This window comes from Podarcis tiliguerta, assembly GCF_965153285.1.
Source record: "Podarcis tiliguerta genome assembly, chromosome: 13".
Classification (NCBI taxonomy): domain Eukaryota; kingdom Metazoa; phylum Chordata; class Lepidosauria; order Squamata; family Lacertidae; genus Podarcis; species Podarcis tiliguerta.
The window spans coordinates 49,555,435-49,577,352 of NC_139546.1; the positions used below are offsets into that span (position 1 = coordinate 49,555,435).

A 21,918-nucleotide genomic window follows, 5' to 3' on the forward strand; every position below is an offset into this window, starting at 1 on the left:
GAAGCCACCCAAATGGATGGCCACCGCAGGGTCTTGTGGCAGGGAGTTCCACAGTTCGTCTGCGTGCTGCGCGGAGGAGATCAATGCAGAGCGCGGTCTGAGATTGCATCGCAAAATATGGACAGGACATCTGTTTGGATGAGAGTGATCTATCCTCAGGGACACTAACAACCTTTGTTAGGTAATAAAAACCTTGAAAGTGGTGCCGGAAAGGAATAAAAATTGCATTTCATTTTTGCCGTTGCATTTCCATCCCATCTTTCATCTCAAGGCGGCATACAATTCTTATTTTTATTTTTATTTCCTTTATATCCCTCCTTTCTCCCCATGCAGGACCCAATCCAAATTGAAACAAATGCAACAGAAAACACACATTTTTTAACGCTTAGACACTTAGAACGGTCATCTAGTCCAGCCCCCTGAAGCACAGGAATATTTTGCCTCACGCGGGACTTGAACCCACGGCCCTGAGATCACGAGCCTCGTGCTCTACCGACTTAGCTATCCAGCCTCAACTCTTAAAACCACTCAGGCTTCCCCCCTCGCCTGTTTCTCCCTCACAACAACCCCACAAGGTAGGTTAGGCCGAGAGACAGAGAACGGCTCATGGCCACCGGGGAGTTTCGTGCCCAGGCTGCGAGTTCCGGTCCTGCCAACGAGGCCGAAAAGGCCGATCCGTAGTTCAATGGCAGGACGCACACACTTTTCCCGGAGCCGGTCCCGTTTTCGAATCCTGACGCCTCCCGATTATGGGGGGAAAGGCAGTTTTTCTGGAATCAGAGAGCCTTGCTCTGCCAGCTGGGACACAGGTGAAGCCTTGGCCTCCTCCCTCCCTGGTGGGGATCCGGTTGCTATCCTGGCCCAGGCCTCTGCTCACAACAGGTGGCCCGCCACTCAAATAACAAGCCAGATACACCACACAGGGGACCTCCATCGCCTCCCTAGAGGGTTAAAAAGGTGTGGCAAGGTGGATTTGCACGGCTGTGCTGCCTAGCGGTTAGATTGGGCTGCACCACAGGGAGGGAATCATAGAGCGTTAATTGTACCGAGGAGCAAGGGCCGGCATCCCTTCAGCCTGGCCCCATCCAGATCTTCTGGACATGCATCAGTTTCGAAGTTTATGCAGCAGGAAATAACAACAACAACAACAATTTATTTATACCCCGCCCATCTGGCTGGGTTTCCAACAGAACACTAAAATACAATAACCTATTAAACATTAAAAGCTTCCCTAAACAGGGCTGCCTTCAGATGTCTTCTAAAAGTCAGATAGTTGTTTATTTCCTTGACATCTGAAGGGAGGGCGTTCCACAGGGCGGGCGCCACCACCGAGAAGGCCCTCTGCCTGGTTCCCTGTAGCTTCACTTCTCGCAGGGAGGGAACCGCCAGAAGGCCCTCGGCGCTGGACCTCAGTGTCCGGGCAGAACGATGGGGGTGGAGACGCTCCTTCAGGTATAAAAAGCTTGGGGCACCTATTTTCTGCCTCCCGCAGCTGCTCACGAGGCAGAAAGCACTCCCTGGTGAATTTCTGCCTGCCTGGCAGGCGGCCATGCTCCCTCTTCCGTCACAAAGCCATTGTTCAGGGCCTACAAATCCAGCGCCAATTCTAACCCACTTTGTCAGCCAGGGGTTGAAGGCGGAAAAAATTTAGGGGGAGAGAAAAGGCTTCCCCCGTACGAAACTTGAACTTGGCTTGCTCTTTCCTAGGGTAAATGAAATAAATTTGATTTTTTTTGTGGTGGGGGGGCTTCACCCAACCAAACATAAGGAAGACAGGCGATCCAATGTCTCTCTTCTGCACGCCCCCCCCCCCCCCGCTCAGATGATGACTTCTGTATCTGGTTCTCCAGAAACCGCAGCGCCAGGGGACCGCGATTCACAGACGCATTAACAAGAGCCTAGTCCCTAAGAGATGAGATTTGAGACCGGAGCGTTTGCCAAACATCTTCTCAACACCTGCTCATTAAATCCAACGCCTCCGCCTTACGGTTCCCCTCGCAAGAGCATATGGGGCTGGAACCGGGAGGGGCTGGAGGCGCCCGGCTAAATTGGCTGAAAACTATAATTAGTAGCGGAATTACCCCGGCCTCCCCGGGAGAAATAAAAGGATCGAGGCTGAAGCTTTGCCCAAACACCCCGGCATTGTGTCGCGGCGGCAAAATAGCGGCTTGCAAGCTCACCTCTCGCGGCTGAGAAGGAAAAACCAAACGGAAATAACCTCTGCTATGGGGCACCCCACTGCATCCCTCCTGAGGTTTCCGCCTGCCCGGCCAGCTGCCCCCAATTGCCCCCTAAGCCAGCTTTTGCAACCTCCCGGATATTTTGCACAGTGATTCTCATCACCCCAGCCAAAGTAGCTTTCCGTTGGCAAAGGGTGCCCTGAGCATGCACAGAGTGCCAGTGTTGTGCAGCGCTTCAGAGTGCTGGTCTACGACCTGGGAGGGACCTGGGTTCAAATCCCCACTCGGCCACAAAGGTCGCCGGACGACCTCGAAAGCCAGCCGCCGTCTCCCAGGCTGAGCCTACCTCAAAGGGCTGTTATGGAGAGCTAGAGAACTGGTTGTGACTGGTTGTGATGGGGGGAGGAAAGAACCACATTTATACATGCTCAACAGCATTTATCTTTTATCCTACCTGCATTTCTCAGCTAGAAATGCACTCTGCACATGCTTACGAGCCTGCGTTGTTCGCATACGTTTGCTGCAAACCTCAGGAGGGGGAAAATCTGGACATAAGAACACAAAAAGAGCCTGATCCAGCATTGAGTTGCGCAGGCAGACGATGAGACATCAGGGCTAGCTAGCAGCCACCTAGTTTGGCGGCCGTCCCTGCTTCCTGCAGCAGCGAGTTCCGTAGTTCAACTATGTGCTGCGCAAAAGAAGTGCTCCCTTTAATCTGTCCTGAATCTCCCAGTCCCAGCACTAAGCTCCACGATGGCTCAGATTTAAGAGCTTTACAGCCTTTAATCCCCCAGCAGGGAACTGGAGCCTGTGCATTTGGGGTTAATGGGGGCGGGAATTATCTCGCCTCCTTCCGTGGTCTTGGCTCTCCCTCTTGTGGACATCGGCTGAAAGCGCAGCTGGTTCCAGCCTCATAGGCCAAAGAACGCTATTTGCAGCGACTGCAGTGAAGATCATTGTTTCCCCCTTCTTTTTAAAAAGGCGCTTTCGCATTCTTATGAATGGATCTACAAGCCTCGATCCAAAAATGGAATTGTGCAGAGATCAGATCGGCTGCCATGGCAGCCGGTCTTGATCTGCAGGGAGCGCAGCCAAGCTGCAAAAACAGCAGCAGGATATTCATTCCTGGGAGGCCGGATCTGCTGCCCCTGGTGATCTTGCCGCCTGAGGCCGCCTCACCTTGCCTCATGGCTGAGCCGGCCCTGATCTTCAGGGCCTGCTCATCCTTCGAGAGGCAGCACTCCTGGGTTGAAGGCTAAAGAGTGAGGGCCACATCGGACTGGACACACCATCCCACACAGAGGTGGCTGGTCACTGCTCAGCTCAGAGGCAAAGGCATTCTGCACATGCTCCAGAGCCACTCACTCCTTCCGGCCCACGTTCCAGGGCTGAGCCACGTCACAGGGGATTTACTTACAAGAGTCAATAGACATTTGATCCTAAGCCTGGTGGCACTTGGAAAAATTCCTGCAGGTGATCAACAAATACACTGCAGGCAAAATGAGAGGACACCTCGTTTTGCATGTCCCAACTTCAGCAAGCTTGGGACATGCAAGCAAGCTACTGAGTTACACTGGACTCTTTTCACTTATCCGAAGAACAGTTCTGTGGAACTCAAAAGCTCTCACAGGACACACGCCATGCCAAGAATGGCACCCTGCTCTCACAGTGGCCAACTAGGCGCCGGTGGGAAAACTCACACTCAGGACCCGAGCAGAAGAAGGCTTTCCTCTCCTGCCCTTTCCAGCAACTGGTGTTCAGAAGCATGCCTGCCTTAAAACCAGAGCCACACTCTCAGACTGCTATCACATTTCTGAGCTGCTTAATCGGAAGCTACACTAGAGGATTCCTTTTAAAACCCCTCCCTCTTAGGTTTTGAATTTTATTGCGATAGTGGGTCGTGCAAAGCGCTCTTCTGAACAATGCCTTTTATAGGGTAGGGGTTGATGGTTCGGGAGCCACTGGTTTAGCCTCAATTAAAAATTTGGATAGAAATACCACCGTGGTAGCTCCCACTGTATACCCCATGCCCCCCCATTACACTGTACTTCCTCCCCAGAGAATGCAGGGATCTTGGCTGCCTGCCACCCGCATCGCATCTCACCTCTGGTTAGAACCAGATTCCCATACACATCCTCCCTAACTGGAACCCAGAACCCAGGCAACCGGGCACTCCACCATCAAGCCCTCTCAAGGCTCCCTTACCAGCTGGAGCAGGTGGTGGGACTGGGAGAAGAAACTAGCCTTTTTTTAAAAAGCGGGGGTCCCCCAAAGGCCATCCAGTCCACCCCCTTGCCCCATGCTAAAAGCCTTGGTGGTATTCTGCATATGGCAGGAGGGATGGTATAGGGTCAAGCAGAGGTGTGCGGCACAAAGATGGAGGCAAGTTTAAGGGGAAGGGGGAATAATCCCCTCTTTAAAGGAAGTAGGCCTGAAAATACAGGGATGGCACTAACCCCCTTCCCAGGTGATAACCTTTGACCCCTGCAGGGCTGGGAGGGGAAGAGGAGGGGAAGTGCTCAGAGTGGTGGGGGAGAGAAATATAAGCCATCCCATAAGTGGTTCCAAAACACAAGCACACACATCCTTCCAGGCCCAAAGATCAAGGGACTCCCATTTCAGATCAGCTTTTAAAGGGAAGCCTTTCCCCCCCATAAGAGGTGTTGGGAGGCTGGTGGCTCAGTGGTTAGAGCATCTTTCTCTCATGCATAAGATCTCAAATCTGCAGGCTGGACTAGATTACTCAAGGGTTCCCACCAGCCCTACAACTCTATGGATCCCGCCTAAAACCCTGAGATGATTCCTGCCGCCAGCCAGTGTAAGACAAGACTGAGCGAGATGATGGACCAAAGGTCTGAGTCAGTAGAACACAGCTTCGCGTATATACGTGTTCCATATGTTCTATCCGTTGCAGTTATTAAAAACAAGCAAGTTGGCCACGTCCCCACACCCTTCAGATCTGCAAGAAGGAAAGGCAAGTTTGATCCCCGTTTCAACTCTCCCCCCCCCACTCCGCCCTTGCACCGTCCGCCTCTTGCTCATCTTTTTGCACGGCTTCCCGCCAGCCCCGCCCTGTTCCCAAGGAAGAAAAAGGGAAATTGCCAAAGGCGCAGCCCGCCTTCGCCATCATCGCGGGGTCGGGGAAAGCGAAAGCCCCGCGCGCCCCTTGCTGGGGGACCCCTTGGAGAGACCCGATTTCAGATCGCCCACTTTGCCCGGGTTGTGGGCGTCCTCGGGCCACACTCGCGCCCCGTCTCTCCTACCTCGCAGGGTTGCTGGGAGGATCAAACGGAGGAGAGCTCCGCGCGCCCCCGTGAGGTCCTGGAAAGAAGGCGGGCTTGCAAACGCAGCCGATAAATACGCAAACAAACTTGCCAGTGGAAAACCAGGCGCCCTCGTGCTGCAGGCAGGGGCAACACCCCCTGCGCCCTCTTACCTGGGGGTGGGCTGGCTGGCGTGCGCGCCCGCGGAGGAGGAGGAGGCTGGAGACCCCTGTGCGCGCTCCCTGCGCGTCCCTTGGCCAAGCTGCTGTGCCCCCCGGGCGCCGGGACAAGCATCCTCCGTCCGCCCCCCTCCGCGGGCCGGCGGGAACTTTGCAGCGGGCCGGGGAAGGAGGGAGGGACGGAGTCCGGGGCGGCTGCGCGCCCGCCCGCAGGAAAAGCGGGGGCTCCGCGCCTGGAAAAGTCCGCTCTCCGGTTGCGCAGTTCCATTTCCCCAACGCAAACACGCGCTCGGCGCCTCCGCCTGCCCCGCCCTCGCTCGTGTCAATTCTGTTCCCTGGGCAGGATCCGAGCGTCCCTCCGCCCTGCGCCCGCCCCTCTCCCTCTCCCGCCGCTCCTCCTCCCCCGGAGCCCGGGCCAGGCTCGCTCCCCGCGCGGAGAAGCGGCGGCGGCGAGAGGCTCCCCGCCAGCGCGTAAAAGCGCACGGGGGGCTCCCGCTGGAAACGCAGCGGAGGGAAAGTTTCGCGGCCTGCAAGGGGAGGGGGAATTCAAGGCCAAAGTCCAACCCGGCTCGCCCTCTTCTCCAGGGGAGGAGGAGGAGGAGGCCGCCTCGTGCACGGAATGATCGGAAGGGCACCCAGGGGTCATCCAGACCCACCCCGGACGAAGGAAAACCTGCCCCTTCCAGGAGGAGCAGGGTTCTCGTCTCCAGCATATACCCTCCCCAGAGACCCCCGGACAAAGTGCTGCCCCCATCATCGCTGTAGTTGCCCCACTGCCGCCCTCCCTCCCAGGGCTGTCCCTGATCTTCCTTCTCAACTGGTCATTGCTCCCCAGTTGCTACTGGGATGCCCCCTCCCCCCCCCCGGCACTTGTGCCTGCCAATGGAAAGGACATTTGGCTCCTCTCTGCCAGCCGTGTGTCACCAGAAAGGTATTTCCTTCTCTCTAGGCCTGCTTGGCTCTTGGCACCACGGAGCGGCCCTTTCTCAGGAGCCCCACATCCATCTCACAAACTGGGGCGGGCTCCGGTGAACTTGGCCCCCGCAGCGCCACAACCTCCAGGGCCCCAAAGAGCAGCTCTTCTGCCCCATCGCTGGTGCTTCCACACCGTACGTTTGAAAGACCTCCCCTCCCCTCCAAGAATCCTGCATCTCTGCAAGGCGTGTGCTACAGTTCCCAGAAGCGGGGAGGGCACAGAGAATGTGCTTTCAATGTGGAGGCAGCCTAAAGTTCTGTCTGCCCCAGAAGGGTGATCTAATCCCAGCCCTGAGATGGGGATTTCCCGTGTGGAGAGTAGAGGACAGACACAAAGGAGACTGTAAACAAAATAGTTTTATTTTAATTTTACCTAAAACTGTGGGGTGGGGGGAGTCAGAGAAGCAAGGTTCCTTTGGAGAAAGGGGTGCATATATGGTGGGTGTCTTCAAGTATCCAAACTCATCAGCAAGGCTGTGCCTCTTTTGATCCAGTGGTCAGAGGGCATCGTTCCAGACCGCAGGTCAATGCCAATGACAAAGGAAGGCCGCCCGGCAGTGCCAGCCCGGTTGGGGTAGTAGTAGCAAGGGCAGGCGTACATCCCTAGAGACATTTATATATTTAGTCATTAGATTTATGCCCAGCTCACAGGGTGGCAAGCATCTCCATACAAACGCAATTACAAAGGTTTGAAACAACCTTCTAAAAACCAGTTAAAAGCCTACTCTAAACTTCTAAGTTCAGGACTTGTTTTAATTTATTTATTTAATGTGTATACTGCCCTTCATTCAAAGACCTCAGGGCAGTTGACAACATAAAAATGCAAGATAAAAACACAAAATACATAATAACAACATGAAGAAAAACAACACAAACCAGTAACACCCCCTCCCAAAGACACATATAGGATGTTAGTCAGCCAAAGGCCTGGTTAAAGAGGGACCTTTTTGCCTGGCACATAAAGGTGAGAGTCCTTGGGGGAGAGCATCCCACAACGGGGAGCCACTGCAGAAAAGGCCCTGTTCTCATGTAGATGGAACTTCCTTAAGAACATAAGGAGAGTCCGGCTGCTGGATCAAGCCAAAAGAGGCCCACGTAGGCCAGCATCATGTTCCCACAGTGGCCAAAGGGACATCTGCAAGCAAGATCTGAGCACAGGAGCACTCTCTCCTCCGGTTTCAGAAACATGGCTGCTTCCTCCATCAAACTCTGGATAAACAGGTCTGCTTTGACATTTCTCCTGAGTGTTAATATTGGGGGAGAGTGGGGCACCTCACGAGGGAGGGCATTCTGCAAATGGGAGGTTGCCATGGGTCCCCACCAACAGGTGTGAAATATACTCAGAGTCGCAAAGTGATTTCGTGCTCTTAATTCAGCTCATAGTGGTGAGGAGGAATGAATGAAAGTCCCCTCAAGGTATCTGCTTTATATACATTATTTACACAATGGGCTGCACATGATTGGCTAATTCTGGAATTCTACTGTAAGCCAATCAGGTTGTGGATTCACTTATATCTGGAGCTGGATTGGATGGTTCCTGCCAACCAGTCATACTGCTGCATTGTTCTAGGACCAATCAGACTGCTGCATTCTGAATCCTATTGTTCTAGGACCAATCAGACTGCTGCAGTTTGGATCCTATTCAACTCAGTACATAACAAGGTGCTAAAAGGCTCAGTAGCCAGGGACGGAGCTGACCCTGGAGAGACAAACACTGCCAACTTGGGCCTCCGACCTGGTGCCAAGAGCTAGCTGCCTTGGAGGACAAAGTTGTGGTCTTGAAAGAGCTGGAGGGCGCCCGCTTGGCAGAGGCTGGAGTAGGCAGTAACAGGAGGGCAAGGAGTCTGAGGCGGCCTAAGGCAGCTTCCTCGCACCCATGGGTGACCGTTCACCCACCCTCCACGAGACCCACCTTTGCCGCTCTTCTTCTTGTTCTCCACGGGCTTGAAGTGGATGGTAGGGATGGGGCAGACCAGCTGCATGGGCTCCGCATCCATCAGGCAGGAGTTCTTCTTGTCCCAGCCAGCGCCCTCCAGGTAGAGGCCTCGCACCCACACCCCTTCCTAAAAGAGGAGAGGGAGACCACGCAGGGCTGGCTCAGGGGGTCCTAGGCTCCTGAACTCCCCCACCCCTGGCAACGTATGCCCTGCGAGAGGCACATACCTTGGGCGGGTAGACAAGGTTGTTGTCATCCACAGTGGAGACAATGAACTCCCAGGAGAGCGTGTCCACGGAGATCTGAAAGGGATCGGGACGAGGAGGGAGCCGCGTGAGATGGTTCTGCAGCCCAGGGGTCTCTCCCCCTAAGCCAGCCTTTCTCCATCTTAAGTCCCCGGCTGTTGTTGTACTACAACCCCCATCATCCCTAGCTGGCAGGACCAGCGGTCAGGGATGATGGGAGTTGTAGTCCAACAACAAATGGGGACTTAAGATGGAGGAAGGCTGGCTTAGGGGGAGACCCCTGGCTCTCGAGCCACAGAGACCCACTTCCCCTCCCAGAGAACACCCTCCCTGCAATGAACACCCTCCCTTCCACTTTGGTGGAACACCCTCCCTTCAAGAATGGCAGATGAAGGTGATGGACTATATGGAATTGGCGGAAATGACCGGCAGAATCCGAAACCAGGGAGAAGAGTTGGTGGAGGAAGATTGGAAGAAATTTAAAGACTACTTACAGAAATATTATAAGATTAATGAATGTTAGAATGACGCTGGATTGAGGTTAAGGGGTTTTTAGTAACAACAGTACGACGGAATATGCAAAAACGGAATGTTAACAGGTGAAAATTTAAAGGCATAATATATTAAGATCAAGATGAGGATAAAGTAAAGAGGGAAAGGATTTGCTGAATAAATAAATTGAACTGGAATACAGAGAGGGGAGGTGTGGGGAGGTCCGGGAAACAAGCAAATGCAAGGTATGTTATGAAAAATTGAATTGTTTTTAATTGTTTTTCTTTATTATTTTTGTATTTTTATTTCTGCTTTTCATAACGTTATGGAAAATCTTAATAAAATATTATATATATATATAAAAAAGAGAACACCCTCCCTGCAGAGCAGTCCTCGCTGCCAGGCCCGGTCTCCCCATCCCTTTCAGGCAACATCCAAAGACACACACAGGCCCTTCCAGCCCTCCTGCTGGGCCCAAATATATCACTCTCCCCCCCCCCCAGCCACCACCCTCTCATTACCCACCACCTACATTGTTCAGGCGTGCAGCGGCTTGCAAGACGGCCGTCAGGAACCCCGTCGGGAAGGTGAAGCCCGAGAGCCAGAAGAGCACGGGAGGGTGGGCGGTGGTGGCCCAGCGGGTAAACTGCTCCACGCGCTGGCCCAGGTCCCGGGTCCAGGCGGCCAGCGGCTTCTGAGATGGGTAGGCCTGCAGGAGGAGGGAGAAGGCCAGGGTCTGGGAGGCAAAGCGGGACAGGCCAACCAGTCCCCCCCCCCCAAAAAAACCAGCCGCCACCTTGGGAAAGAGGTGCTGCCGGCCCCAACCCACAAAAAGAGGCACGTGGGTATCCCTCTTTGCTCTCCGGCAACTTGGGAAGGAGAAAGCGGTATTTTCGCTGGGGAATCTTTTACTTTGGAAGAAGCCGTTTTTGAAATATTTTCGTTCAGAAGAGGCTTCTGAATTATGCATTTCTCCCTAATGGGAAATCTCTGCTTCAGATGTAGGGTGAAGGCAGGAGAGATGATACAATGGGGGGAGAGAAACCTGGTGGGTCCCGCAAGGAATTCCAGAAACACCTCTCTCCTGAAATCTCTGTTAAAGGTACCCCTGCCCGTACGGGCCAGTCTTGCCAGACTCTAGGGTTGTGCGCTCATCTCACTCTATAGGCCGGGAGCCAGCGCTGTCCGGAGACACTTCCGGGTCACGTGGCCAGCGTGACAAGCTGCATCTGGCGAGCCAGCGCAGCACACGGAACGCCGTTTACCTTCCCGCTGGTAAGCGGTCCCTATTTATCTACTTGCCCCCGGGGGTGCTTTCGAACTGCTAGGTTGGCAGGCGCTGGGACCGAACGACGGGAGCGCACCCCGCCGCGGGGATTCGAACCGCCGACCATGCGATCGGCAAGTCCTAGGTGCTGAGGTTTTACTCACAGCGCCACCCGCATCTCTGTTACCCCTGGGTAAAATAGTTTAAAAATATGTTCACAAGCAAAACAACAGGTGTTTCTACCTGCAAGGCGCCAGGGTGCTCTCTCCTCGAGGGAGACGAGCAGCTTGGAGCCTCCGGATCACACCCTCCTTCCTGCTCCTTCAGGGACACCGGGTCCCCCACCTTCCCCCAAGTGCCTTACCCTCTCCCACATGGGGGGGACGCGGGCGTCAAAGATGCAGTTGAAGATCTCCTCTAGGTCCGTAGACATGACCACCAGGCCCTGAATGCCCTTCTCCAGCTCCACCAAGGAGGAACTAGAGCAGAGAACAAGAAAAGCTGAGTTGAGCACCAGAAAGGGACTGGGGGCTGCTGAGGCCTGGCCTGCCCTGTCGTCGTCCCCCCCCCCCACCCCCCGGGCACTCACTTGATGACCTGCAGCAAGGAGTTGTACCGCTGAATCTCCTGCAGCAAGACTACGTTGAGCGGGGAGGGGTCCCCAGACAGCACCTTGCAGGTGCCTTCGTAGTCGATCTCCTCCGGGATCTTGCTGCGCACGTCTGCTGAAAGCTCCAGCACCTGGAGAGGGGGAGAAGGTACCATATTTTTTGCTCTATGGGACGCACTTTTCCCCCTCCAAAAATGAATTGGAAATGTGTGTGCGTCCTATGGAGCGAATGCAGGCTTTCGCTGAAGCCTGGAGAGCGAGAGGCGACCCCTCTCGCTCTCCAGGCTTCAGGAAGCTATCTGCAAGCCTTCAGAGCGCGGCGGGAGTTCCCGCCAGGCTCCCAAGGCTTGCAGATAGCAGCCTGCATCCTGAAGCCCGGGGAGCGCTGTGCAGATATCCGCAAGCCTTCGGAGCCTGCGGGAGTTCCTGCAGGGCCCAGAAGGCTTGTGGATAGCAGCAAGCTCCGGGAGTGAAGGTGAGGTTGCGCGCAACCCCGCTCCCGGACCCATTCTGAGAGCTCGGGCTTCCCCCGCCCCAGCCCTCCGGCTAAAAAGGAAGACAGTGAGCGGGATCCATCCTGCTCGCTGTCTTGGCTTCTGCCAAAGCCATGCGCAGCCTCTCCCGGCTGGAGAAGTTGTGCGTGGCTAAAGAGGAAGCCAAGACAGCCAGCAGGATGGATCCCGCTTGCTGTCTTGCCTTCTTTGCTCTTTGGGGCTGGGGGGGGGGGCGTAATTTTTTTTTCTTTATTTCCCCCCCCCCAAAAAAAAAAACTAGGTGTGCCCTATGGTCTGGTGTGCCCTATAGAGCAAAAAATACGGTATGCAGGGCACCGGCAGGGAGGTGGCTGGTGGTTTTCCACGAACCACCACCTGCTCCCCGGGACTGTTCACAATCCGGTTCTGCAGGGCCCCCGACATTTGGGAAACGAGACTCAATCTGCTCCTACAGACCTAAGAAACGAGGCAACTGCCAGGGGATTGTGCCCTGCTCTTTGGTACCACTGCCCCAGGGCTCAGCCTCAGAAGGACTGTTCTGAGACGAGAGTGCCCCTGAGCATGCGCCGAGTCTGCTCTCATCGCCACAAAGCGGACGTTCGGAGGGTGCCTCCTGGGATCCAGGAAGTTCAAATAAGGAGCTGTGAGGGCCTTTCACAAGTGTGAGACACGGGCTGCTTGCCTGCCACACAAAAGCCAGCTCAGGAGGGCTGCCCAGGACGCCAGAGCAGTGCACGCTGTGATAGGAATATTATGGTCTTATATGGTAATGTTCATAACCGCACGTACATAGATCAGCACAGGAAGACCGACCTGAAGCCATTTTGATTCCTAAACTGAGCAAATGTTTTCTCTGCATGGTCAAACTGGAAAAGCCTCCCCATTGTCTTTTCCTTCACAAATCCTGTCTTAAGGGTATGTCTGTGTTTGAATAAGGTGTGAGCCTGTGACATGGCCCAGGAACTAAGTATTTATCGCTACAAAAGACTGGCCAGGCTACCCAGGAAATCCAATCAAGTAACCTGCCAGACAGGAGATAAACCACAAACAACATTCAAATGTTCTGTTTTAGACCGCCTTTTCTGTGATGTAGGTGTGATGTATCTGAGGGGTGGTCTTAGGTTACACCCCTTCTGTGATGTATGTATGATGTTTCTGGGGGTGGTCTTGATCTACAGGGTGGCAATTTCAAAAGTCTTTATAAGGCTTTGCACGCCATTTTTCTGGGTTCCTCCTCCTCTCCTGCGTGTGAGGGGAGCACCCTGTTGCAACAGATCAATAAAGACCAGGCTTACTAGCTGCTTTGCTTCTCAATATTCTCTGGTTGGCCTCTGTTATTCTCTCCTACCAATAGGGAACCTATGTAAGGACTCTATATGGGCTCTTGGATACCCCATAAGGGAAGAAGGGCATTTTTTGTTTACAACAACACTTCGCCCTGCGGATGCCCATCCTCCCTGGGTACCTTGTCCTCGCGGCTCTGCCCAGCCACTCCGGTGGGCGTGGTCTGAGGCTGCAGGGAAAGCAGCGTTTCGAAGAGCGTCCTGGCTTCGGTGATCTGGGAGGCCACGTCAGCGTTGGGGTGCTGGCCAAAGGCTTCAGGCGGGTCCATGCCAGGCAGGAGGCTGATGTATTCCTTGTAAGAGGCGATGTTGCCATCCTTGGGGATTAGGTAGGTGTCGAGCACGGAGAGCCTGCAGGGGGAGGGAGGCCAGCCAGCCGGCTTGCTCAGGCAAAGGTTTCCTCCCGCATCGGGGAAACTCTCTGTCCCGACAAGCGTGCCGATCCCAGCTTTCCCGGCACGCCACCTTTCCCCACCATCCCAGGCACCAGCTCACTTGTAGAAGGGGGCAGCCACACTTTGCTCGCAGAAGTAGTCGTTGATGTAGGTGGTGAGGAGACGTCGGTCCCAGTCGTCCGTCACGTGGCCCCCGTAATTGACCCCGGCGATCAGGTACTTGAGGGCGTCCCAGGGGGTCTCCTCGTACTCGTCCAGGTACAAGCTCAGGAGGTTCTCTGACACCTGGCAGGGAAGGAACAGTGGCGTAGCGTGGGTTGTCAGCACCCGGGGCAAGGCAAGTAATTTGCGCCCCCCCCCGCTGCACTGTCCCTCCCCCAGATAGTCCCTCGCTCTCTCTCCGCACCGCACGCCTGGCACCCTCCCCTCCACAGTGGGCGGCGACCCGGCGGCTCGGATCGGATTCGCACAGCCAGCACTGCAGTGAGAGAGAGTGAGTGAGCCAGGTAGGGGCAGAGAGCTGCGAGTGCGAGCGCCCCCCCCAAGATGTTGCGCCCGGTGCGGCCGGCCCCCCCTGCACCTCCCACGCTACGCCAATGGGAAGGAAGAGTCACAGGTGACAAGGGAGGGGGCCGAGGGAGCACCTGCCGTAGCCACCTGGACTGGGATCTACAAGGGCGGGGTTCCCCAGTACAGACTGGCTTAGCCACACCGCCCCTCGTTCTGCTGCTTCTGCCACCCTCCTGGGGAAAAACTACTCTTGGGTGCTCAATCAGAGTTAACAGGAATTTGGGTTTTTCCCAGATTGCCATTTGTTCTGATGTATCACTAAAGAGCAGGTTTTCCCTTCCCAGGAGCTCCCTCCCTTAAAAGGGAGCGGGGCAAGGGGGTAACTCCTTGTACCCATGCTTAGAAGGCATGGGCCAAGTGGGAAACTGCCAGGACTTGTGCTTTCTACTTGTGCACACCACATACAGAAGTGTGGATGAGCCCTGTATTTATATTTAAAGGTAAAGGTACCCCTGCCCGTACGGGCCAGTCTTGACAGACTCTAGGGTTGTGCGCCCATCTCACTCAAGAGGCTGGGGGCCAGCGCTGTCCGGAGACACTTCCGGGTCACGTGGCCAGCGTGATGAAGCTGCTCTGGCGAGCCAGAGCCGCACACGGAAACGCCGTTTACCTTCCCGCTAGTAAGCGGTCTCTGTTTATCTACTTGCCCCCGGGGGTGCTTTCGAACTGCTAGGTTGGCAGGCGCTGGGACCGAGCAACAGGAGCGCACCCCGCCGCGGGGATTCGAACCGCCGACCTTTCGGTCGGCAAGCCCTAGGCGCTGAGGCTTTTACCCACAGCGCCACCCGCGTCCCATTTATATTTATGTATATATAATTGAGATCAATAATTGCAGTCACCTGCGTATGAAAGCTATGTACATTTTACAATTTTTTATGTGCTGTAAGCTGCTCAGGCTAGGTATAAATAATAAAATAACCAAATTATCATCAGCCCAGAGGCCCAGCTGTGGTTCCCTCTTTCTCAGCAGGTGGCCTACGGGATGCTTGGGGACCACTGCCAAGCCGATCATCAAGAACTCGCCCATTCGCCAGCATCCATCTAAAGCCCTTGTGGCCAAACCTTCTTGCAGTCCTACACGCCTCTGCAACTCACAATTGTGCCCATGTTCCAAAGGCAGGGTGAAAGGACTGTTGTGAGTGAGCCCCAGTGGCATGGAGCATGTTGGTGTAATGTGAACACATTGGGATGTTCTGAGATAAGGGTGCCAGGTGCGCTGGGGTTACCATAGCAACACCAGCAAGGTCATGTGCATGACTGGCTGAATCGCTCATCCTCCCACTGGTTCAGGAATGTAGAGACAGGTATAAGAATGGCAGATGAAACTGATGGACTACATGGAATTGGCGGAAATGACCGGCAGAATCCGAGACCAGGGAGAAGAGTCGATGGAAGAAGATTGGAAAAAATTTAAAGACTATTTACAGAAATACTATAAGATTAATGAATGTTAGAAGTATATTGGAATGAAGTTACACGGTTTTAGCAGAAGGGTTATTAAGAATGATATGAACATTAAGTGTTAATGCGTTAAATTGGGAAATTGAAAATTAAATTGTATTATGATAAATTAAAGATTAAATTGAAGAAGAGGGAAAGGATTTGTTGAATTAGATAATTTGAACTAGAATACAAAAACGGGAGGTGCGAGGAAGTCGAGGAAATAAGCTAATGAAAGATGTGGATATAAAATTTGGATGTGTGTTTTGACTTTTGGTTTTTTTATGTTGTATTGTTTTTATTTCAGTTTCTATTGTGGATGTATTGTTTGTTGAATTTATGTATTGCCTTTTTCTTTTTCTTTTCTTTTTCTTTTTTATTGTCTTTCTTGTTATAAGTATAAAATACCCAATAAAAATCTTATTTAAAAAAAAAAGGAATGTAGAGACAGGTATAATCGTCTCTGGGGCATTGCTTTCATTATGTGAAGTCCTGTCCTGATGCTATCCTGTTTGCTGTCAGGGTCAGACTGAATCTGTGAGACAGGGGAAGAGGATGTGTGTAACCAAGTTACAGGGAACCAGGCAGAGGGCCTTCTCGGTGGTGGCACCCGCCCTGTGGAACGCCCTCCCACCAGATGTCAAAGAGAACAACAACTACCTGACTTTTAGACGACATCTGAGGGCAGCCCTGTTTAAGGAAGCTTTTAATGTTTGATGCATTACTGTATTTTAATATTGTGTTGGAAGCCACCCAGAGTGGCTGGAGAAACACAGCCAGATGGGCGGGGTATAAATAAATTATTATTATTATTATTATTATTATTATTATTATTATTATTATTATTATTATTATTTTACACAGCAGCATTAGCCAGCATAGTGCTAGTGTTAGTGGATCTGTACATATGCATCTTTACATTAAAGACCAGCAGTACTATATATAATACATAGCAGTGTTTAATGGAGCTTTCCCCTTATCTGGGGACTCTGGAAGAAGCTGTTCTGCTGGGAGAAAGAAATCTCTGCACTCGGCTGGAGTGCTGCAGACTTTGCTGCTACATGACACGAGTCGAGGTGTGGCGAGCTGCCAACTAACTTCCACGAGTCGCCGACAGGGCAGGTGGCACTCCCGGGCACTTCAGGCCACAGGGAGGGCTCGGCCGCAGTTTGTTCTGGGGTTTTCTGAGCATACATGGGAGCCTTGTGGACTGGCCTGTCGGAGCCCAGAGAAGGAACTACCGACTCTGGAGGAATGGAGAATGAAGCTAACGGACTATGCAGAACTGGATAAGTTAACTGGGAAAATTAGATATCAACGAGTTCACAAGTTCATTGAGGACCGGAAATTCTTTTCGGAGTATTCGAAGAGTGTATGTGATGAGCAAACAACGCTAGTGGGTTTTACAGAAGCTTTGTGAAAAAATAAGGAATATTGCAAAAATGCAAATAAGGCTATTAAGATTTTTTTTTTAAAAAAGGCGATACCAAATCTGAGGAATGCGTAGACAAAATTTTGAATGATTGTCAGAGAAGTTGAGGGAAGTCCTGAAATTGAAAATATGTTAATTGGGAATTTGTATGATTGGAGATATTTGTGCAAAACTTAATAAAAATTTATTCAAAGTACAGTGGTGCCCCGCAAGACGAATGCCTCGCAAGACGGAAAACCCGCTAGACGAAAGGATTTTCCGTTTTGGAGGTGCTTCGCCAAACGAATCTCCTATGGGCTTGATTCGCAAGACGAAAATGTCTTGCGAGTTCCTGCGATTTTTTTTCGCTCCCCACCCCCTTTTTCTAAGGCACTAAGCTGCTAATAGCCTTTTAGCAGCTAATCCGCTAATCCCTTAAGCCTTTAATAGCCGCTAATAGCCGCTAAACCGCTAATAGCGCTAATCCGCTAATGGGCTTGCTTCGCAAGACGAAAAAACCGCTAGACGAAGAGACTCACGGAACGGATTAATTTCGTCTTGCGAGGCACCACTGTAAGTATGATAAGGAAGGCGCAGACAGGTTCCCCTCCAGAACCCGCCCTTTTCCTGGTCTCCCGATCCCTCCCGAACCCCTTCCACCTCACGCCACCTCGAAATCCGAGTCGTTGAAGCCGTAGACGATGTTCCAGCCCAGCTGCAGGAACTTCTTCCGCTCCAGCAGGATGCTGTGGAAGAAGCAGAGGGCGAAGAGCAGCTTCTTGTACTTGGAGGGCTTTGTGCAGCGGTTGAACTGGGGCTCCGTGATGAGCTGGTAGAGGCGCTTCATGTTGGCTTTCAGGCCCTGTCAAAGGGAGGAGGAGGAAATGTAAAGAAACGGAAGGTACATTCTTTCACCTTTGGTGGACGTGCCCAAGGATTAAGACCTTCTGGGAAATGATCTATAATGAATTGAAAAGGGTGTTTAAATACACCTTCCCGAAGAAACCAGAGGCCTTTCTCCTGGGCATGGTCGGCCAACAGGTGCGAAAGAAGGATAGAACCTTTTTTATGTATGCCACAACAGCAGCAAGAGTACTCATCGCACAGCATTAGAAGACACAAGAGCTACCCACGCTGGAAGAATGGCAGATGAAGGTGATGGACTACATGGAACTGGCAGAAATGACTGGCAGAATCAGAGATCAGGGAGAAGAGACGGTGGAAGAAGACTGGAAGAAATTTAAAGATTATTTACAGAAATATTATAAGATTAATGAATGTTAAAATGACATCAGACTGAATCTAAAAGGTTATTAGTAAAAAAGTTGTAAAATTAAAAGATTTAATATTTTAAGATATTAAGGAGATTAAGTTATATCAAGATATCAAAATTAAGACAAAGATTAATTAAGATAGAGGGTAGGGATTTGCTGATTAAATATATGATTTGGAATACAGTGAAGGGAGGTGTGGGGAAGTTGGAGAAATAAGTAAATGAAAGAAATTTTATGAAGATGAAATTGTTTTTATTATTGCTTTTTCTTTTTGATGTTTTTTGTTGTTATTTTGTGTTTTTGTAACTTGTTTCTTTTCTTTTGTTTTGTCTTACTTTTTGTGTAAAAATCTAATAAAATATTTATTAAAAACAACAACAAAGGGAGGAGGAGGAGAGGTGCAGGCTCGCGACTGACCTTGCAGGGGGCATCAAGGAACCAGGAGGGGGTGGCAGGGGCAGCAATGGTCTTGGCCTGTTTTCTGTGACTTGTCTCCCCTGTTTGAGCACCAGGCTGATGATCCAGAACCAGCCATGTTGATCAAGAGGCTGTTTCATAACCTGTTTTGGTTGCCTGGACTCCAGGAATGCAGGGAGTTTTCTTAGGAAATGGAGGGGGGGGGGGAGGAAAACTGGTCATGGCTCTTGGGAGTGCTGCAGAGGAAGGCAGAGGCCTGAGAGCATGGCCTGGCTGCTCTGCTCTGCGCTTCCAGGGGAGCCACGTTGGGCCTAAGGCTGTGGGTTCTGGCTGCTACAACATACATGCAGGAAAGGCTGCAGAGCTCGGGACTTTTTAGTTCAGAGAAAAGGCGAGGGAGAGGCGACATGTTAGAAATTTGTAACATGGAGAGAGTGTATAGAGAAAAGTTTTTCTCCTTCTCTCTCTTAAGGCTAGGACTTGTGGACATGCAAAGAAGCCGAATGTTGGAAGATTCAGGTCTGCTTTTGAAAAGTATTTCTTCGTCCTGTGAATAGTTAAACTGTGGAACTCGCTCCCACAGGAGACGGTGATGGCCGGCATAGCTTTATTATTATTATTATTATTATTATTATTATTATTATTATTATTATTATCAAATACTTTTTGTTGCTTTTTTGTAACAACAACAAATAAACTAAATACTCTAGCATTCAAAAATTTGTATAACTTCTTATTTACCCTGCGCCTTATTGCGCCCGGACTTCCTTCCATCCCTTCAACGGTTTTCATGTCTCAAATCTTTTCTTACAGTTTCTTATTTACACTCCATCCACATCACAAGATTTACATTAATCCTGCTACAGTTTTTAAATTCTTACAATCACTCCGTATATATTCAACAAATTTACTCCAATCCTTTTCGAACTTTGCTTCTTTTTGGTTCCGAATCTTTTAAGTCAATTTCGCCAATTCTATGTATTCAAACAATTTTGTCTGGGTGGCCGGCAAAGCTTTAAAGGGGGAATCAAACAGAGTCATGGAGGAGAGGGCTTTCAAGGGCTCCTAGCCCGTGATGTCTATGGTCTGCCTCCACAGTCGGAAACAACAATGTTTCTGAGTACCAGCTGCTGGAAACCACAGGAGGGGAGAAGGCTCTGTGTTCGAATCCTGATTGAGGGTTTGCCTTTGGGGCATCTGATTGGCTACTGTGAGAAGAGGAGCCTGGACTAGATGACTGGCTCTTGTTGTGTACTTAAACCAGGCATAGGCAAACTCGGCCCTCCAGATGTTTTGAGACTACAATTCCCATCATCCCTGACCACTGGTCCTGCTAGCTAGGGATAATAATATAATAATAATAATTTATTATTTATACCCCGCCCATCTGGCTGGGTTTCCCCAGCCACTCTGGGCGGCATCCAACACAATATTAAAATACAGTAATGCATCAGATATTAAAAGCTTCCCTAAACAGGGCTGCCTTCAGATGTTGTCTAAAAGTCTGGTAGTTGTTGTTCTCTTTGACATCTGCTGGGAGGGCGTTCCACAGGGCGGGTGCCACCACCAAGAAGACCCTGTCCCTGGTTCCCTGTAACTTGGCTTCTCGCAGCGAGGGAACCGCCAGAAGGCCCTCGGCGCTGGACCACCCCCAGCTGAATGATGGGGGTGGAGACGCTCCTTCAGGTATACTGGACCGAAGATGATGAGACTTGTAGGCCAAAAACATCTGGAGGGCCAAGTTTGCCTATGCTTGACTTAAACACACACACACTTTCCCCCAGTTCTTCCTCAAACTACAGTGGTGCCTCGCAAGACGAAAAGTATCCGTTCCGCGAGTCTCTTCGTCTTGCGGTTTTTTTCGTCTTGCGAAGCAAGCCCATTAGCGGCTTAGTGGATTAGCGCTATTAGCGGTTTAGCGGCTATTAGCGGCTATTAAAGGCTTAAGGGATTAGCGGATTAGCTGCTAAAAGGCTATTAGCGGCTTAGCGGGCTTAGTGGATCAGCTGATAAGCAGCTTAGCGATCAGCTGTTAAGCGGCTTAGCGATCAGCTGTTAAGCGGCTTAGCGGCTTGGGAAAAAGAGGGGGGGAGGGGAAAAAACCCCGCAGGAACTCGCAAGACATTTTCGGCTTGCGAAGCAAGCCCATAGCAAATTCGTTTTGCGAAGCACCTCCAAAACGGAAAACCCTTTCGTCTAGCGGGTTTTCCGTCTTGCGAGGCATTCATCTTGCGGGGCACCACTGTATATATTTGCTCTATAATGCAGGGGGGGAAACGACCTGACGTGAAGTTGCCAATCTGGAGTAAGGCAGAGGGGAACTTTTAACTTGAGCCAAGAGGAGAAGGAAGCCTGTGGCTTTCATAGGGCTGGGGCCTTGGGCGTGGTGGCCCCCTGGGGAACAGGTGGTGGGAGAAGGAAATGATGAAAGAGCCCCCCACCCCGCCCCTTTTTGGCCACCTGGCTCTTTTGCTCTCACCGTGGGGGGCTCCGTGGTCATCTTGATGCCGGCCTGCAAGATGGAGATGGGGAAGTCCGGGTGGGGGCTGGAGCTGAGCCAGAGGCGGAAGGAGGGGTGCGGCTCCTCCACCTGGAGCTGCTCCACCAGCTTGTCCAGCTGGGGCATCCAGGAGAGAGACAGGTGGCAGTTGGCCAGGAAGACCCAGTTGCCTGCCAAGAAAAAGTGGCCAAGCCAGGTTAATAATAATAATAATAATAATAATAAATTTTATTTATATCCCGCCCTCCCCAGCCGAAGCCGGGCTCAGGGCGGCTAACAACAATTAAATAATCAAACAATCAAATAATCCAACATTCTAAAACATTCCGTTATAAAAATTAATTAAAATCAAATTAATGGCAACCGTTAAGCAAAATTCTGTGCAGGTTGCCAGAGGAGGGAGTCAGGCTGGGCCCTGACCAAAGGCCTGGTGGAACAACTCTGTCTTGCAAGCCCTGCGGAAAGATGTCAGGTCCCGCAGGGCCCTAGTCTCTTGTGACAGAGCGTTCCACCAGATTGGAGCCGCAGCCAAGAAAGCCCTGGCTCTTGTTGAGGCCAGCCTAACCTCTCTGTGGCCTGGGACCTTCAGGATGTTTTTATTTGCAGACTGTAGGTTTCTCTGTGGGGCATACCAGGAGAGGCGGTCCCGTAGGTACGAGTGTCCTAGGCCGTATAGGGCTTTAAAGGTTAAAACCAGCACCTTAAACCTGATCCTGTACTCCACCGGGTACAGGTTAGAGGGTGGAGAGGCCCCACATCTGCTTGGCGGGGGGCAGGGGGGCTGCCAAGGCGTGAGCTAAGCAGGACCTATGAAGGAAGACTCAGGCTAGCAGGAAAGCCCCCCCCCCCCACTGTTAGCTAGAGACGCCTCCAGAGCAGCCGTTCCTCTCCAGAAGTTGTTGGACTACAACTCCCATCATTGCTGGC

At 51.8% G+C, this 21,918-nt stretch overlaps 2 protein-coding genes across 3 annotated transcripts in view; both read right to left on the reverse strand.

Annotated features, from left to right (window-relative positions):
- The window catches only part of KDM6B (lysine demethylase 6B), a 100,227-nt gene extending 94,228 nt beyond the window's left edge, over positions 1–5,999 (reverse strand). For both annotated transcript variants that reach the window (XM_083410019.1, XM_083410015.1), the window contains exon 1: positions 5,617–5,999. The gene's annotated coding sequence lies outside the window, so the exon portion shown is untranslated. The remainder of the gene's footprint in view (positions 1–5,616) is intronic.
- Positions 6,000–6,936: 937 nt separating this feature from the next.
- Positions 6,937–21,918, reverse strand: part of DNAH2 (dynein axonemal heavy chain 2) — a 152,635-nt gene continuing 137,653 nt past the window's right edge. Inside the window, exons 79-88 of the mRNA XM_083409992.1 lie at positions 20,971–21,161; positions 17,471–17,662; positions 13,480–13,664; positions 13,107–13,335; positions 11,127–11,278; positions 10,902–11,016; positions 9,803–9,979; positions 8,761–8,835; positions 8,510–8,660; positions 6,937–7,200 (exon numbers count right to left, since the gene is read on the reverse strand). Coding sequence (XP_083266118.1) covers positions 7,046–7,200; positions 8,510–8,660; positions 8,761–8,835; positions 9,803–9,979; positions 10,902–11,016; positions 11,127–11,278; positions 13,107–13,335; positions 13,480–13,664; positions 17,471–17,662; positions 20,971–21,161 — 1,622 coding nt within the window. The 3' untranslated portion in view covers positions 6,937–7,045. The remainder of the gene's footprint in view (positions 7,201–8,509; positions 8,661–8,760; positions 8,836–9,802; positions 9,980–10,901; positions 11,017–11,126; positions 11,279–13,106; positions 13,336–13,479; positions 13,665–17,470; positions 17,663–20,970; positions 21,162–21,918) is intronic.